General features: G+C 35.8%; 1 protein-coding gene across 1 annotated transcript in view; it reads right to left on the bottom strand.

The window, feature by feature from the left end:
- LOC143252586 (salivary peroxidase/catechol oxidase-like) overlaps positions 1–16490 on the bottom strand; it is a 44772-nt gene extending 28282 nt beyond the window's left edge. Inside the window, exons 1-3 of the mRNA XM_076504941.1 lie at positions 16269–16490; positions 2540–2725; positions 1962–2053 (exon numbers count right to left, since the gene is read on the bottom strand). Coding sequence (XP_076361056.1) covers positions 1962–2053; positions 2540–2725; positions 16269–16276 — 286 coding nt within the window. The 5' untranslated portion in view covers positions 16277–16490. The remainder of the gene's footprint in view (positions 1–1961; positions 2054–2539; positions 2726–16268) is intronic.
- Between the last annotated feature and the right edge of the window lie 1249 nt (positions 16491–17739).

The raw sequence follows: 17739 nt of genomic DNA, 5'->3' as shown, positions 1-17739 counted from the left end.
GACAATATAAATTACATTTGGTGAGGTTTACATTTGGATTTTATAAGCAAAGACCAGACATTTTTTTCAACATTCTTTGGACCTTATGAGGAAGGACCACACAATTTTTTGAGCATTCTCTGAATCCTACGAGGAAGGACCACACTGTTTTCAGCACGATAATGCACCATACATACTACACGTTATGTCAAACAGTGGTTTCATACATTTAACCTCTAAAAGTTACTATAACTAAACTTAGTTTAACCACTCTGGAATATCATCCGAATGACATACCAGATGTGTTACTATACAAGTAATATCTGCAGACATTAATCTGTGTTTAATTGATGGCAGCGACCCATCTTATTGACATTACAATATTTTGCTAATATAGTAAATACTGCGATATACATGTATGCCACAAGATGTTGTAAGATTATATAAAGATGGTGAAAATATTTTTATTTTGTTAGAACATAAACTTAAAAAATGTGAATTTCTTGTTTTCAGGTTTTAAAATTAGGTGTAAGAACTGCTGTATTCATTTTAGTGCAGAACCTTGAAATATAGTCGGTAGAAAACCATCCTTGATGGTCAGTGAAATAATCTTAAAGGTGTGTGAAATTGTTCTGAGAGCTTCTGGATTTTGAAAGAAACAAAATAGGCTTCGTGTTCTGAATGATTTACATACGGGTTCTTTGTATGTCAAATCAGACTCAACAATTGATCCGAAAAATAAAAAACATTAATTGAAAGTACCGATGAGATTACGGCCTGGCATGGCCTAGCGCGTAAGGCGTACGACTCGTAATCCGAGGGTCGCGGGTTCGCGCCTGCGTCGCGCCAAACATGCTCGCCCTCCCAGCCGTGGGGGCGTTATAATGTTACAGTCAATCCCACTATTCGTTGGTAAAAGAGTAGCCCAAGAGTTGGCGGTGGGTGGTGATGACTAGCTGCCTTCTCTCTAGTCTTACACTACTAAATTAGGGATGGCTCGGTGCAGTGGGCTAACAACCTGCTCACTTAAATACCTGTTGAAGAATCCGCAAGCGATTGCGGCCCTATGTTCCTTGATGGAATCTAATGATGATAACTAACTAACCGATGAGATTGTGCTAGTCGAAATAATTAATTAAAATCAAAGTTACACACTCTCTATACCAATTTTTATCTCACCCATTACTAATCAGAAAAATAAGGTTATGTTAAATTTTGTTTCATGGTGATGGGGCGGAGAATATTGGAGACGTTCTGCTGCAGTTTCCTTTTTTTTTTCTTTTGCCTTGGACTCTGGGCACATCCCTGATGAGAAAATGTGGGCACCTTCAATGTGAAAACGTACTAATTAATACGATAAGCACTAATTTTGCTTAAATAATATTTTTTGATGGGAGATGGACTCAGTCGGATTTTCAAATAATCCGTAATCTTTTAAAGTAATGTTAACATGCTTGAATGTGTAAATAAGCCCAATTAAAGACGCAGAAATGAGGGCTAAGCTATTGCATAAACGCACTTTTTCTCCAGTTATGACCCTTATAGGACGTTATATCTTCGCATAAACACCCATTGGCAGGTGCACACACAAACTGTACATATATATATATTACAATTATTTTGTAAGCAAGAACACAGCTAAGACTACACAGTGTGCAAACTGTAAAATTTACAAAAAATATATGAGAAGAGCACAGATTGAAAGTCGAAAATGCTTACAACACATAAAATGTTTACATGTTTCGAAGCACAACATGCATGTAAACCAGTTTACTTGGATCACAACATACCCAGTTTTCGTACAGACCATATATACCTGCAGTTTAACATTTTGTTAAGAACAACGCATGCTCAGTTCAAATGACTCGATTTATAAACGTGTAGATCACAAAGTACTAGAGAAATAGTACGTATAGAGTTTAAGTTACTTCCTTTACAACACACCGGAAAAACAATGCATACTTTATGAGAAGATTTCTTACCTACGGATTGAACTGATTCTTTGACAGCGCTGTTAATCTCGTCGTGCGTTATGCATATTTCACCTCTGCGTCCTGATGTCGCTCTCTTCAAACTGTAAATACAATCATCATCTGTTTATCTGCTGCATATCTTTGGAATTGAGCTTGTTTATTTACCAATTAGTTATTGTAATAAAATAACTTTATGTTATATCGTGTCAAGTTTCATTGTTTCTCCGTTGAGACAGTGTTGTACGTATATAGTTTCATTGTTTTCACGTTTACAATGTATATTTCATCGTTTTGATATTAGGACAGTGTGGTTGTACATGTATAGTTTCATTGTTTCTGTGTAGAGACAGTGTTGTACATAAATAGTTTAATTGTTTCCACATTTATAGTGTTGCATGTATATTAAGCTTCATTGTTTCAATGTTAAGACAGTCTGATATCCCTAAGTTTTTCTGAGGTAAGACATCGAAGGAGACTTTCGTATTATTTAAAGAAACAACAACAACAAAGAAAAATGTTTGTGTAGAGTAATATTTAAGCGTGTTTGTACATTTATTTACTTATCAGCAAGAATGTGTGATACTTACTTAGGAACGAAGTTGGCTATGTACTGTAGACCCTTATTACTTGCATAATTTGATTCTCTCTTGGTGGTACGGACTGCCAGCGCACAATTAGGTGGGAAGTCTGGGTTCAAGGGTGTCTGTCTGTCCACGAGAAACACGATACTGGATTCTCCTACTGTGAAGAGTGAGGCTACCAGAATTATGTACCTAAAACATGTGAGTAAAAAATAAAATCGTGAAAAAATAAATATGTAACTGTTAATAGAGATGCTACTAGAATTATTTACCTAAAACATGTGGGTAAAAAAAAATCGTGAAAAATAAATACGTAACACTGTCAATGGAAATGCTACTAGAATTATATAATTATGTACTTAAACATGTGCGTAAAAAAATAAAATCGTGAAAAATAAATGCGTAACACTTTGCATGGAAAATTGAAAGGAAAGCATTAAACATGTATACACGTATTTAGAATGTTTTTTTTTAGCGTAGTAATGTCGCGAAATTGGAATCTGAGGATAGCGATCTTTCAAATGCTTTATGTGATGGTCTACAAAACGTCTTTTTTACACCATTAAAGCTATTAATAATTTCTCCATTAACAATTTCCGTGTTCAGTTGGTTGATTTAACAACATAGTTATTTGGAAGTGCTGTGATGCCTTATTCGTTATTTTCCTTGTCACGAGTTATTGTTTCATAGTAGTTTGGTGCAAAGATCTCTTCCTACAAAAGTAGTGCTTCACCTCATATGTGTCCTGCTGTTACATTGGCACTTTCTGTCTTAGTCGCGAGTACATTAAGTCAATGCAATTTAGTAAAAATTGGCACTGTATGGGTATTGATTATTGTTTGATATTAACTATTTGTTAGATGTGATTACTAGCCAACGTTGCACAGGCTGGTAGGGGTGTTACAGTGGCTCCAGTCGAGTTTTACTTAATGTTACTGTACCTTAGACGATCATTGTTGGGTGTTGTAGTGGCTACAGACGATCTTTACTTAATATTGCAGGATCTACAGATGATTATTGCTGAATATTACAGTGGCTATAGGTGATCTAAATATTAAAGTGCCTACAAATATTTTTTGCTAAATGCAACATGAGATGGAGACGCACGCGATTTGATAATGCTATAATGAGCACGTGTTTGTCATGAAACAAATGGGAGCTGTTTTACTTTAATCGTGACGTTTACCAAACTACTTTGTTTTGTTTAAGTTCGCGCAAAGCTACACGAGGGCTATCTGCGTTAGCCGTCCCTAATTTAGTAGTGTAAGATTAGAGGGAAGGCAGCTAGTCATCATCACCCACCGCCAACTCTTGGACTACTCCTTTATCAACGAACAGTGGGATTGACTCCAACATTATAACGCCACCACAGCTGAAAGGGCGAGCATGGTGACGGGGATTCGAACCCGCGACCCTCAGATTACGAGTCGAACGCCTTAACTCACCTGGTCATGCCAGCCCGACCAGACTAGTAAGCAACATACACGGCGTTGCACGTGAGATTGTCTTTATTATTTGCTGAATCTAATAATTATTAGTTACCTTAATTCAAATATTAAAGGCTTCTGATTACAAAGATCGTTTTCCAGACCTTATTATTACACCTAAACGGATTAATAACGACATACTTAACCTTCCAAAGTATTTCCTCATTTTCTGTGGTTTTTCAGGAGACATATGTTGAATGGTCTTCAGATTGTAAAACCACATTAACGGCGACAGACACTTTAAACAGATAATATCGAAAAACAACAACGAGAAAAACGCACGAGAGTTTTGTTTGTTTATAGTACGTGGTATAGAAAGTGGTGCACGTGCTTCCGCTTGTCTTTTCCTTCTAAATGAACAGCACTTCTTAAACTACTTCATATACACAATGTCTGTTACAGATCCGATTATCTAGGACAAACGTATGTTGTTCAGGACTAGGCTATAAACCTGTACGAAACACTAATGTATATATACAGAACATATTATTTCATTCTCTAACATATACCGGAGAGGCTTTTTAAACGACTCTTTCACATCTCTAGCAATATTTTAATGTTCGTTTTAACGAACAGTGTCTCTTATTTTGACGTTTGATATAAATAAAATCTTTATAGTTGGTTACCTAAACTATAATAGATATTTTAAATAACGCATAACTATTACAGTCAAAATAAATTATTCATAATTATTCAACAGACTTGCTCGCGAATGAATTGTTGAAACATCAGTATTCCTGACAGTTAAAACCGACAATAATACTGACAGTAATTCGTGATGACGAAGAACCGGCGCAGATAGCCTAGTTGCTTTGTGCCATAAAACGTCAAACTCGCCCATTCACCCACTTGAAATAAAAATGTATCTCAGAACGGCTAATATGGGTACTAACTTTTATTGATAAGCAGAGAACAACATTTCGACCTTCCTAGGTTATCTTCAAAATAACGAAAAATGACTTGGGAAGGTTCAAACTTTGTTCCCTGCCTATCAATAAAAGTGTTAATACTCATACCAACCGTTTTGAGATACGATACTACTGACAGTAAAATTCAACAGTACAGTGATGACTAAAGCTATGTTGTCAGTTTCTTGTTAGTGTACATGTAAAGCGGTGTTGCAAAGTCTTATAATAAATTAAACCATTGAAAACCCTTGTGGAGCAAATTATGAATTTTATTGAGTTTGCTAAAAAGTAATACACACTCACACGACAACAAAGACGAAAAATGTTGCTGACTGGTTGGCGGCCGATATCAAATTACTTCATCATTTCCTGAGACACTAGACTCGTAATCTGAGGTTCACGGGTTCGAATCCAAATCGCACTAAACATGTTTGCCCTTTCAGCTGTGAGGGCGTTATTTTGTGACTATCAATCCCATTGTTCGTTGGTAAAAGAGTACCCCAAGAGTTGGCGGTGGATGGTGATGATTAGCTGCCTTCCCTTTAGCCTTACATTGCTAAATTAAGGACGGTTAGCGTGGTTAATCCTCGTCGAGCTTTGCGCGAAATTATAAACATGTTGAAAGAGCGAGCATGTTTGGTGTGACGAGGATTCGATCTCGCGACCCTCAGATTACGAGTCGAACGACTTCACCACTTAGCTCTGGGGGGATCTGTATAATTGAAAAGTAATAATTCATTATAATAATTGTGTTTAAATATTCGAGTTTATTCAGAAGTTACTGAGAGAAAAATATTTGATGAGTTCAAAATGCTATACTGTGTTAACTTTAAAAACATTTATAGCAAATAATCGTGGTTTAACAAGAATTCATGTTGGAATTTGTTCATAGATTCTTCATAACGAAAATTACTTCCTTCGTTTCTGTTGTCTTGTGAGAAGCAAGAGAACAAATTACAGGTCTGAAAGATCACCCAAAGTTTCACGGCTTCGTTTCCTACTTCGTTCCACGTGCAGGTTAATGTACGTCCTTGCGAGAATAATACTGTCTGGAGAGCGTGTACCAATTTAATATGCGAAGCACAAGATGTGGAATCTCATTCTTGAGAGAAATGCCAAGAAGACGAACCTATGGTGCACGTGGTATATATAGCTCTACGTGTTAGTTTTTAGGGTGTTCGTCAGGTTGGATCTTATTACCATATAACCGGAAAAAACTTTCTTTACCTTCTCATACCAGCTGGTATGGGTATGGGAACAAATTTTAGACCTTCTTAGGTCATCCTCAGGTTAAGATGACCTTCTACATCACAGATTTCTTTTCTAATTTTCACCTTTGGTAAGAAAGAAAAGAAATCTGTGATGTATAAGCTTAATGCTTTACACGATCGACCATACCCTCTAGTGTGGATTGGATCAAAGAAATATAGTTAGGCCTCTTATAAGGGTGATTTGTATACCCCACAAGTACCTTGTTTCTGTTGACTGTGATGTACATTCATCACATTTAAATGAATCAAATATTTTAATTATTTCATGATGCATACAGACATAAAAGGAAGGAAAACTGGAGTCCCAGAAGTAAGAACAATGTTCTAGTTGCTTCAGTGTAACACGTTTACGTAGAGATTTTATTGGTTTGTTTAGAATTTCGCTCAAAGCTACACGAGGGCTATCTGCACTAGCAGTCCCTAATTTAGCAGCGTAAGACTAGAGGGACAGCAGCTAGTTATCACCCCTCACCGCCAACTCTTGGACTACTCTTTAACCAACGAATAGAGGGATTGACCGTAACACTGTAACGCCCCCACGGCTGAAAGTGACAATGAATTCATAAAAACGTTATATTTACTTTGATAGTCGTTAAATGGTTTATTAATATCATAGAAAGATTGACCTTTAATAATAATGAAGACGAAAATGACTTCCATAATATTTGCTATTAATAAAACAAGGATCCTGTATGAGGGTAAAAATTACTACAGCTTTGATTTCCTAATCATATATGAAGAAAAAAATCAAACAAACAAACGAACAAATTCCAGTATGTTCCTTGTTTCTTAGTTCGCTTTTACCTAGAAATTTGCTATCTGAAAAGCAGATCGATTACATTCGTCTGATCTCTGGAAGATCGCAGAACATGAGAATGAAGCTGGGCGTAGTTTATTTAATAAAGTGCTCAGTTTCTAACTCTGAACGTTCATAATTCGTATTCCATTGTTGCAAAAAACACAAATGTTAGTATTCGGTCAGACAAGCTTAAACCAACAGTTGGTGGTGGGTACTGTCGGTTACAAGCCTCCTTCCTCTCTGATTTTTTCAGTTCCAATTTTGGAGTTGTTATGCACGTATGTCTCTTATGCAACTATGCTTTTGTCTGTACTTAAGCACAAAACTACACTATGGACTATTTGTGCTGTGCCCACCACTGGTATCGAAACCCGGTTGCTACCGTTACATATTTCCAGGCTTACTACTGTGCCACCGGGGAGCTTTGCACGAAAATTCTATATGAACAATAACCAAGCACTTATGCTACCACTGCCCCCTGGTGAGTTTTAAATATAGCAACTTTAGTAATTTATAAGGCGTGTGTGTGTGTGTTTTCTTATAACAAAGACACATCGGGCTATCTGCTTAGCCCACTGAGTGGAATCGAACTCCTGATTTTAGCATTGTAAATTCGTAGACTTACCGTTGTACTAGTAGGGGACAGTATTTTATGGGAAAGTGCTGTTACTGTATCAGTTACAAGAAAAAATAAGTTTAAAGTCCTTGACAATAGAATTGAACTTTGTATTCACTCTGTCTTTCAATCAAATTTTTAGGCCTGACATACAGATATTGTTACCTGACGCACACTTACGATATTGGTCGTTATACCAAAACTATCATGACAATTCAAAAAAATAACTTCGTTCTGACATCACTGTAACTGTAAGAGGAAACGGGAAAATTAGAGTTCCAATAACCGTTTATTGAAACAAACCATCTTTAACATCTTTCAGATAACTTCATGGCCTACAGTCCGTAGGTATTAGAGTTGATGAAAATGATGACCAAACACTTAAGAGAGCCCTCTCTTGATGACTCACTCGACGAAACCATTGTTTATCTTCTTCTTAAAGGTGTTGATAACGTGTGGTGGTGCACCAATTTACAAGAACACAAGGTCTTACTGAATGAACGTCTTGTGCAAGGCAAGTGACATCATGTTAGCTAACGCGTTGATAACGTGCACCAGTGACCGTAACGGTTCGTAAACCCGTTTCTAATCAGTCCATCGATTCGCCAGTCATGGGTCAGAAAGGGCATAAGTGGCCTTTCAATGAATGAATTTGATTTAGTTACACCTTAGATAACAATTTGTGAGTGTTCACTTGGCCATGGAGTTGGAAGTGACCTTGAGCAGACAATAAATTTTGTCCAACCAATCGTCATTCGCTTGAATATGTGCAATTAATTCCAAGGCAAAGCTCACACACTTCTCTGGGTTACCAGGAAACATGTTCTGTGTCCTTTCAATGTGGCCTGGGAACGGCTTTTGTATCATTTTTCATATGGTCTGCTGGTTTCCATCAGCAGACTCACCTTCCATATGGTTTACTGGTTTCTGTCAGCAGACTCATCTTCCATGTGGTTTGCTGGTTTCTGTCAGCAGACCCATCTTCCATATAGTTTGCTGGTTTCTGTCAGCAGACCCATCTTCCATGTGGTTTGCTGGTTTTCATCAATAGACTTCTCAGCTTCATTGGTGATGCATTCTCCTTGGTGATTATTTTGTTTAATTTATGCAACAACTTCAACAGATGTGAGTGTGTATTCTGATCGTTGTGCATAGACCATAGATTCAGTCTCCTCAAATGTATGCATCATATTGAGCTAGTTCCTTGAACTGCTTGGGACTTGACGAACACATCTGTCATGATGAAATGGTCGTAAAGCCACTCGTGTTTACCTTTTTTGATTCAGAAGAACTTCACAAGTACTATGCAAACTCGGAGAGAAACTCTGTACGCAGACATTTATGCAAAGCACAAACTGTCACATCTGACAGATTACATAAGGAGGAAATCAAGTCAAGAGATGATTCCACATGATATAATTAGAGCCCTAGGTGGCAAAACACTGGAAGTGTGTCTATACATCATGTGTATGTACACTTAAACCAACTTATATTTATTTCACAATTTCTAAGCTGTAAACAATAGAATTTATGTAGTAACTTTATAGCCATCTTATACTTCTCAGATAAAAGCTGAATTACGTTGGTTTGTACGAAATATATTAATCGGCATACCTGTTGATCGCTAAGGGGAGACATAGGTGGATCCCATCTCATTTCTAAGGGTGGTCTTAAAGGTATATGCCAGAGTTTGGTGACAGTCTGTCAAGTAGTTCGTTAGTTATAACAGGACACATACATCCATACCGACTTGTATTTTAGAACAGCTGGTATGGGTATTAACACTTTTATTGATAAGCAGAGAACATCGTTTCGACCTTTCAGGCTCATACAGACTTAGTTTAGATTTATATGAAATATCCCAAGCGTGAGAAATAAATAAATAAAATTGACACGATTTTCAGTTTTAATTTAAAACTGAGCTGAAACACAATCGGCATAGTCATGTTTGTTAATTATACGTGTAATGTTGTAGATTCATGAATTTTTTTTTTCAATTCATGTTGCTTTCGTTATGTGTTTAACGTTAATATGAATTTCATTCGTTTAAATTATTGGGTGGGGGTGACTGCTTTTACTACAAAAGTCTTTTAAGAATGAAATTTGTGGCTCGGGGAATTGAGCCATAGATAGTAAAGTTATAAGACAATAGACTTACCATTGTACCACCAGGGGGACTAGGAAGAACGTAATGAAGGTAAATATAAATTAAGAAATAAACAAAGGAAGAAAAGGAAATAGTAACTAAAAAAATTTAAAGACTTTGACAAAAATAGAAAAAATAACATATACACGGAATGATTCAAAATTATACTTCCTATTGTAAAATTTAATAATTAAAACAACTGAATAAATACAATAATGTGTTTTCAACATCTTGTAGTCTACTCAAACAGTTTTTATTGTCGTGTCACTCCTTAAAATGGCAACTGTACAAAAAAAAAAAAAGGCCCAGTTGAATGCATTGGTCAGGTCAGGCCAATTCCGTAGTCTCCGCGTTCGCCATACATCACTCTATTAGACTTCTTTTTTGGGGGGTATGTTGAGGACATCGTATATCGCATACCTAAAGCAAACATCACGGTGCTAAAGACAAGGATTAATTGTATGGGCATGTTGCAGCGAACGTGGTATGAGACATGCCGAGAGCCACTACTGGTGCACACGTAGAAGTCTACTGACGTATTAGTAAAAACTGTTTAAATTGGGCTACGGGATGTTTAAAACTGCATGGTTGTCTTTCTTTAGTTATTTAATTATTAGAATTTCAAATAGGAAAGATAATTTTGGACCACCTTGAGTTTTCATGTAGATTTGAAGCTCCAAATTACCAGAAAAGGTTTATTTGAGCAACAATAAAAAATACATCCTAGAATCATAAAGGGGCTAAACGTAACATAGAATAGGTCGACAGCACATGACTAAAATACCTCGTCACATCAACCATGTCCGCCCTATTAGTCATGGGGGCGTTATAACGTTACGTAAATTCCACTATTCGTAAGTAAAGGATTAGCTTTACGCTTAACTACAAACAAACGAACTGTAAGTAGTGATTAATTCTACTTGAATTATGTCCAAGGAAACAGCTAAAACTTAATTAAATAATTTTTTAAATGGCACAGTCTGTGAAGTGTAGATATAAAACGCAGAAGCAGCTAGATGCAAATATTGATTTAAAAATTTTAACACACTCCTTTTCATTATTTAAAAAAGTCAAAAATGCGAAAACGACATAGTGGCAATTAAAATATAAAACCAGCAGGAGAATGAATAAAGGAAGAAAAATTAGACAAGTTTACACAAACGCTGACGAGGTTATGCAGGGTCATCAGACTTCTTTGTACATTTCTTATATTGTTGTAAAGAAACTAATGGTCTCAATAATAAACTGTATACGGAAGTGTTTTCCTAAAAATGCTGTCCTTAGTTTTTATGTTTTTGTTTATTACAAAGGTCATAATAACATAATTCACATTCTACAGTATTTTGAAGGACAATGTTTGGTTTGTTGTTTGAATTTCGCGCAAAGCTACACGAGGGCTATCTGCGATAGCCGTCCCTAATTTAGCAGTGTAAGACTAGAGGGAAGGAGCTATTTATCACCACCCACTGCCAACTCTTGGGCTACTCTTTTACCAACGAGTAGTGGGATTGACCGTAACATAATAACGCCCCCACGGCTGAAAGGATGAGCATGTTTGGAGCGACGGGGATTCGAACCCCCGACCCTGAGATTACGAGTCGAACGACTTAACCCACCTGGCCCATTTGAAGGATAAAGAAGACCAAAATAATAATTTAAAACATCAACGCAAATTAATATCATTTGCTTACAGATAGCTATTTTGCACTTCGTTCATTATAGAAAACTGAACCCGAGATATTTAGTTTTGTAAATCCATAAACTGTTCCACTGGGAGACCATAAAATGATATATGAATAAAAGTGGATCGCACTACCAATATGAAAGGTATAATTATATAATGACTTCTGTAAGTTGGTTAAAACATAAACTAGGCTCACTTCTCCCAATGTAGTAACATAAAGGAAGTGTGGGTTAAACATAAACTAAGTGTCTAAGTGTACCTTTGCTAACGTAATATAAAGGAAGTGTGGGTTAAACATAAATTAGGCGTACTTCTACTGACGTAACAGCACATAAAGGAAGAGCACGGTGTTTTAAGAAGAATTAGAAAATATAAGGTTGTAGTGTCATTACATGACGTCAGTTTTCCTGGTGGTTTCAAAAACCAACAATTGAAGACTGCAACGTGAAACAGGACGTAGCAGGCAAGATGGTAAAAGAAAAAAAAAAAGATTTAGATAACTATAAACCCCACCCTTCCCTCAGTGATTTAAAAAGTAAAACTAACGATCAATCAAACGAAGGAGGCCTACCACTTCTATTAGGAAAACGTAACAGACTGGCCTGGTTTGTAAACCATAGACAGGATGATAGTAATATTTGCTCACGGTGTATTAGGAGAAAGTTACGTTTCTTATAAAGGATACGATGACTAAACAACTAAGACAATAAACAGCTGTTTATGTTTCTACTACTTCAAAACACTCGCGTTTTCGGCGCTTATATTAGCAGGTGTATAAGTTAAGCCTATAAATCGATCATTTAATCAGTTAGGGATGTGTACCATACGATTTATATATTATCATCTATAACAATTCATCAGTGAGCTTTGATGTCTGAAGAAATTCTATTTGATATACGTATCCCAGTGACTATTATCAGCGATATATCATTAAGGCAAAGTAAGATTAATCTTTATTAACTCGTGTTTACATCATACGGACGTGTGTTGATATGCTATCTGTTACAATCTTAGTAAGAATGTACTCAGATATACTGACTTTTGTAATCGTACTATGAAATTGTATAAACAATAATAATTTTTTAAAACATAGTATAAATACGTGAATAGTACTAAATTCTGTAAATATAGTAGGATGTGTATAAAAATATCAACTTCTGTGTCCCCCAGGGGCTCAGCGGAATGTCTGCGGACTTGCAATACTAAGAACAGAGTTTCGATCCTCGTAATAGGCAGAGCACAGATAACCCGTTGTGAAGCTTTGTGCTTAAAATAAACTGGTGTAAACCTCATATTAATGTGCATAAAAATACAAAGTTCTACAAGCTTAATAAGATGGTGTATAAAAAAATACAAACTTCTATAAGAACAGTAGGAAGGTGTATAAAAAATACAAACTTCTATAAACCTAATAAGATGGTGTATAAAAAATACAAACTTCTATAAACCTAATAAGATGGTGTATAAAAAATACAAACTTCTATAAACCTAATAAGATGGTGTATAAAAAATACAAACTTCTGTAAGAACAGTTGGAAGATGTATAAACAAATAAAACTTCTGTAAGAACAATAAGAAGGTGTATAAAAATACAAATTTCTGTAAAAACAGTAGGAAGGTGTATAAACAAATACAAACTTCTGTAAGAACAATAGGAAGGTATATAAACAAGTACAAACTTCTGTAGGAACAGTAGGAAGGTGTATAAAAAAGTGCAAACTTCTATAAGCATAGTAGGAAGGTGTATAAAAAAGTGCAAACTTCTGTAAGCATAGTAGGAAGGTGTATAAAAATACAGAATTCTGTGAAATTAGCATAATATGAATTATTATAAATAAATGAATACATATATGTATATTTACACAGAAGCAAGTGTTCCGGTCGTTATAATGTTTAATATTGAGTGTTTTAATAGGCCAACATGAGAAAACTACATTGTTTTCACACGTTTATTGGTATGTAAATAAGGATTGAAAACTGTGTAAATTAAGACCGTTGGTAAAGCAGTTTATGTACAGATTAAATCTGATGATAAAATGAAAACATGCTAGCTTTAGCCACTAGTCTGAGGTGTGGAGTCCCATGATAATACATCTCTAGGGTAACATAGCCTCATGATGTAATTAGTGCAAAGATGATACAACCCTATGACAGCGTTAGTCCTAAGATGATACAACTCTATGACAGCGTTAGTCCTAAGATGATAAAACCCTGTAACAACATCAGTATTAAAATGATGAAACCCTATGACAGAATTAGTGCTAAGATGATACAACCGTATGACAGGATTAGTCCTTACATTATACATCACTATGGCAACATATGATACAACCTTATGACAGCGTTAGGGCTAAATTGATACAAAGCTATGAATATATTAGTAATAAAATGGTACAACTCTATTACAGCATTAATTCTATGATAACATGATCCTATAGTGACATTAGTCTCATAACGACTTAGTCCTATAATGACAGTAGTTTTATGATGGCATAATTTTATAATGACGTTATTTCCCGATGACTTAGTCTCATTATGACATAATCCTATAGTAACATTAATCAATGAAGACATACATTTATAACGGCATTAGACCCCGATGATTTAGTCCTATGGTGAAATTAGTCCAATGATGATATAGCCTTATGATAAAATAACGTTATGATAACATTCGTTCTGTGATTATATAGCTCTGTGATGATATTCGTCCCTTGATTAGACTCGTTTGGTTTGTTTTGAATTTCGCGCAAAGCTGCTCGAGGGCTATCTACGCTAGTCTTCCCTAATTTAGTAGCGTAAGACTAGAGGGAAGGCAGCTAGTTATCACCACCCATTGCCAACTCTTGGGCTACTCTTTTACCAACGAATAGAGGAATTGGCCGTCACATTATAACACTCACAACTGAAAGAGCGAGCATGTTTGGGGAGACGGAGATTCGAACCGGCGACTCTTGGGTTACGAGTCGAATGCCTTAACCGCCTAGCCATGTTGGGTCCCCTTGATTAGAATGCCCCATTATGACATTATGCACATGAGGGGATATCCCTATGATGACATAAGTCCCATGAAAACGGAGTCCTATGACGACATTAGCCTCATCTTGACATCAGTTTCTGATGATTTAGCTCCAGGGTAAACATTCTTAGAAAAGCAGCAATTGTCTTTTAAATTTATTAATACAGAGTTCACGAGAGATGTCTGAAGCCTATATAAAATGTCTAAGAATCACTAACTTATTTGGACATGTTTTGAGGTGTATAATTTTAAGCGTTGCTGGAGGTTAAAATTGCGAATATTATCCGTGCGTAAAATGTAAAACAAAACAGGGTTGGGGAGAAAAGACCATTGACTAAACACCCCCACGCAGTGTAATTATTAATTATCTCATTTGTATTTTACACACGTGGTCTTTCACTTTTCCTTTGGAGTCACTAGGTACCAGTCTTCTAGATGTCAGAAAACTTTTCATGCATAACGGTGAAGTATATGTACCAGCCTTTGTTAACTGCATGGGGATAATCTTGAAGTATTACAATCCGCTAAATTGTTTAGACGATTACATGAGAACACAACAATGAAATACAAGCTGTGCCCTCACGATTATTGAGACAAGAAAAAAGGACTGTGAATCTCGCAACTCGTGCTTAGTGGATCTCTAGGTTATGTGTTTGAATACCAATTTTTTAACAGAAAAAGTATGTTAAATTTAATGTTTTTACTAGTTTAAGATCTGTATTCCATCCTGTACAGCATAATACACAGTAAAGCCACAGATTAGATTTGTTATCATTTTAAAAACAAATCTCACGAAGCTATATAAAAGCTTCTTGTACACATTCGTCCTTACATTTGAACTGACAGACCATAGAGAAAGAAGCTAACCAACCCTTGAGATACTGTTCCCTTATGAAATGGTGGATTTGATCATTATTCTTACAAGAGTACCCATAATGCCAAAGGGGAGAAATTATACAATTTCAGCAAGGTGTGAATTCAAATTTGCCTTGAATTCACAGTTCTGGATCGTTAAACACTAGGCTACGAAGCATATGACAAGTTTACTCAAGAAGTATAACACATATGTTAAGACAAAAATCCACAATTGGTCAATGACTAAAAAACAAACAAACAACCGAAACCCAAAAAAATAAGTACATTGGACTTTAGATATTTCAAATTGACAACAATGCAATTTAACATTTTAAGACTGACTAGAACACGAATTGTAACGTTATAAAGAATATCATTCTTGATGCTCTGTTTGTTATTTTAATGTTATGTTCGTTACTAAATTAACAAGTCGCATTGTGGTCGTTTTGAAGTGTTCAATGCCCAATTTGCGCTTCGACGTTTTGCTTTATTCAGATCCTAATAGGTTATGTATTTTTGACGTATTTAACTTTATCCATGACACTTCCAATATATGTAAAAACAAACAAACTAGTAAATATTAAAACCAAGGATGCTGAGCATTTTTTTATTTCGCGCAAAGCTACATGAGGGCTATCTACGCTATACGTAAGTAAAAACAGCAAAGCGAAAACACTATTTTACTTTGTGCCAAATTACAAAGTAGGTCTACATACTTTCTTTAAATGAAAATTTTCAACATGTTTCTAAAAATTGAGGACAATGTGAGATTCGGTTTAGGTTTAACTGGAGAAGACACCTCTGGAGCTGTTTTTTCATACCCTCTCTGAACCCTTACCAATTGTTCTGTTTATACCCATAAGATATTTCTCTCCGTCCCCGTAAAAGTACCAATCTATATGAGACTCACCTGAGAAGGTACACTGTTTTTCGGGCTGCTTTTTACAACTTACCTTGGCATACTTTTCTTCTTCAGAGTTAACGGTTCTGTTACTCGAAGAAGATGGCCGTTGGTCGAAAGTGATGGTCACCCTACAGAAAATTCACGAAGCAATTTGGAAATATAGTTACGAAGATAATGAACTACGTTCTTATAAGACCTAGTGAAAGGTATTAGTGAAAAGAAATTTCAAGTGGACCAAGAGCAGTCGTGCTTTATATACTTGGCTACCTACTCACGTGGCACAGAAGGAGAAGGCGGTATTCCTTTATGTCACCCCCTTACTTTCTAACCTCTACTGACCCACTTTTTCGGAGTTTCAAAATTTATTCTCGCGAACGATGACAAGGTGGTTGTCAAGCGCCAAGGTGCTCCAATTTTCATTTCAAATTGTTTAATTTATCCAACATTGGACATTTGTAACACAGGCTGTGCGCAAGAAAATTACAGTTCGATCGTAACTAAAGCCCTTCTGTCATGTAGCGCTCCTCCCCAAATAACGATATTTCACTGTTGAGTATAGAATATGCAGTAAACTAGCGCGGTTAATTTGCATAAAACTGTATAACTTTAATAAATTTACCTGGTGTTGTTAAATAGATTCTCTGGATTACGGTACTTAAGTGATCAAATTCATCATGATCACGTTTCTTTTTCGAAATGACGTAAAGATCTATTCATTACATACGAACAATACGTTTCACATACAATTGAGAAAGTTTGGTGTGTTTAATATTCGAGCCATTGTTATGTTTTACGATACTCGCCAACTAACATACATAACCCTCAATTTATCAAACATGATGAATACAGGTAGCAGGGAGTAAAAAACTAATTTTGCATTAATAACATAATGTTGCTTTCATAACCTACTTGTTGGTACATGTAATAACTGTGAAAATAACATGAAATAGTCTTAGGAGATTACTCTCTGTCCGTTACAGGAAAGACTAGACATAATGACGTTTACATAACAGATTAGAAGCAGAAGAAGAGAAAATAGGCGCGTGGTTTTACATAACAATTTCGTAGCTTTGTGGCCTAGTTTGGTTGCTCAGTTCTATCGCAATCATGGTATTCTGTAGTTGTCCCTGTATTGATACAGGTTTTCCTCAGCACGTGACAATTTGGACATGCGCGAGACTGAGGAAAATATAGTGTTCATTTGAAGCATTTGTAGGAAATGTTGGATTTTTTTTTAACCTTTTGGGTTTATTGACCACTGCATAGAAAAATGTCAAGAGTTTAAAAATGATGAGAATCGGAATAGGTCTCACTTTTTACAATCGCTTACACACACTCGAGGGGCAAAACTATGTTACTTTAAAACTGTCTATGAAATTCTTCGCTAAAACAAAACTAATCAGTTAAGGTGTTTAGACTTTAAAAAAAAAAGCCAAGAAAAACAGAGTAATCACTTTTCAAACCGTACTGGGTTTCAAAGAACTGTAGAAATAATTTGTTTAAATATAATGTTTGTGTGT

Source organism: Tachypleus tridentatus, chromosome 6 (genome assembly GCF_004210375.1).
Source record: "Tachypleus tridentatus isolate NWPU-2018 chromosome 6, ASM421037v1, whole genome shotgun sequence".
Classification (NCBI taxonomy): Eukaryota; Metazoa; Arthropoda; class Merostomata; order Xiphosura; family Limulidae; genus Tachypleus; species Tachypleus tridentatus.
The sequence above is the reverse complement of the archived record's forward strand: the minus strand, read 5'-3'. Positions and strand labels throughout refer to the sequence as shown.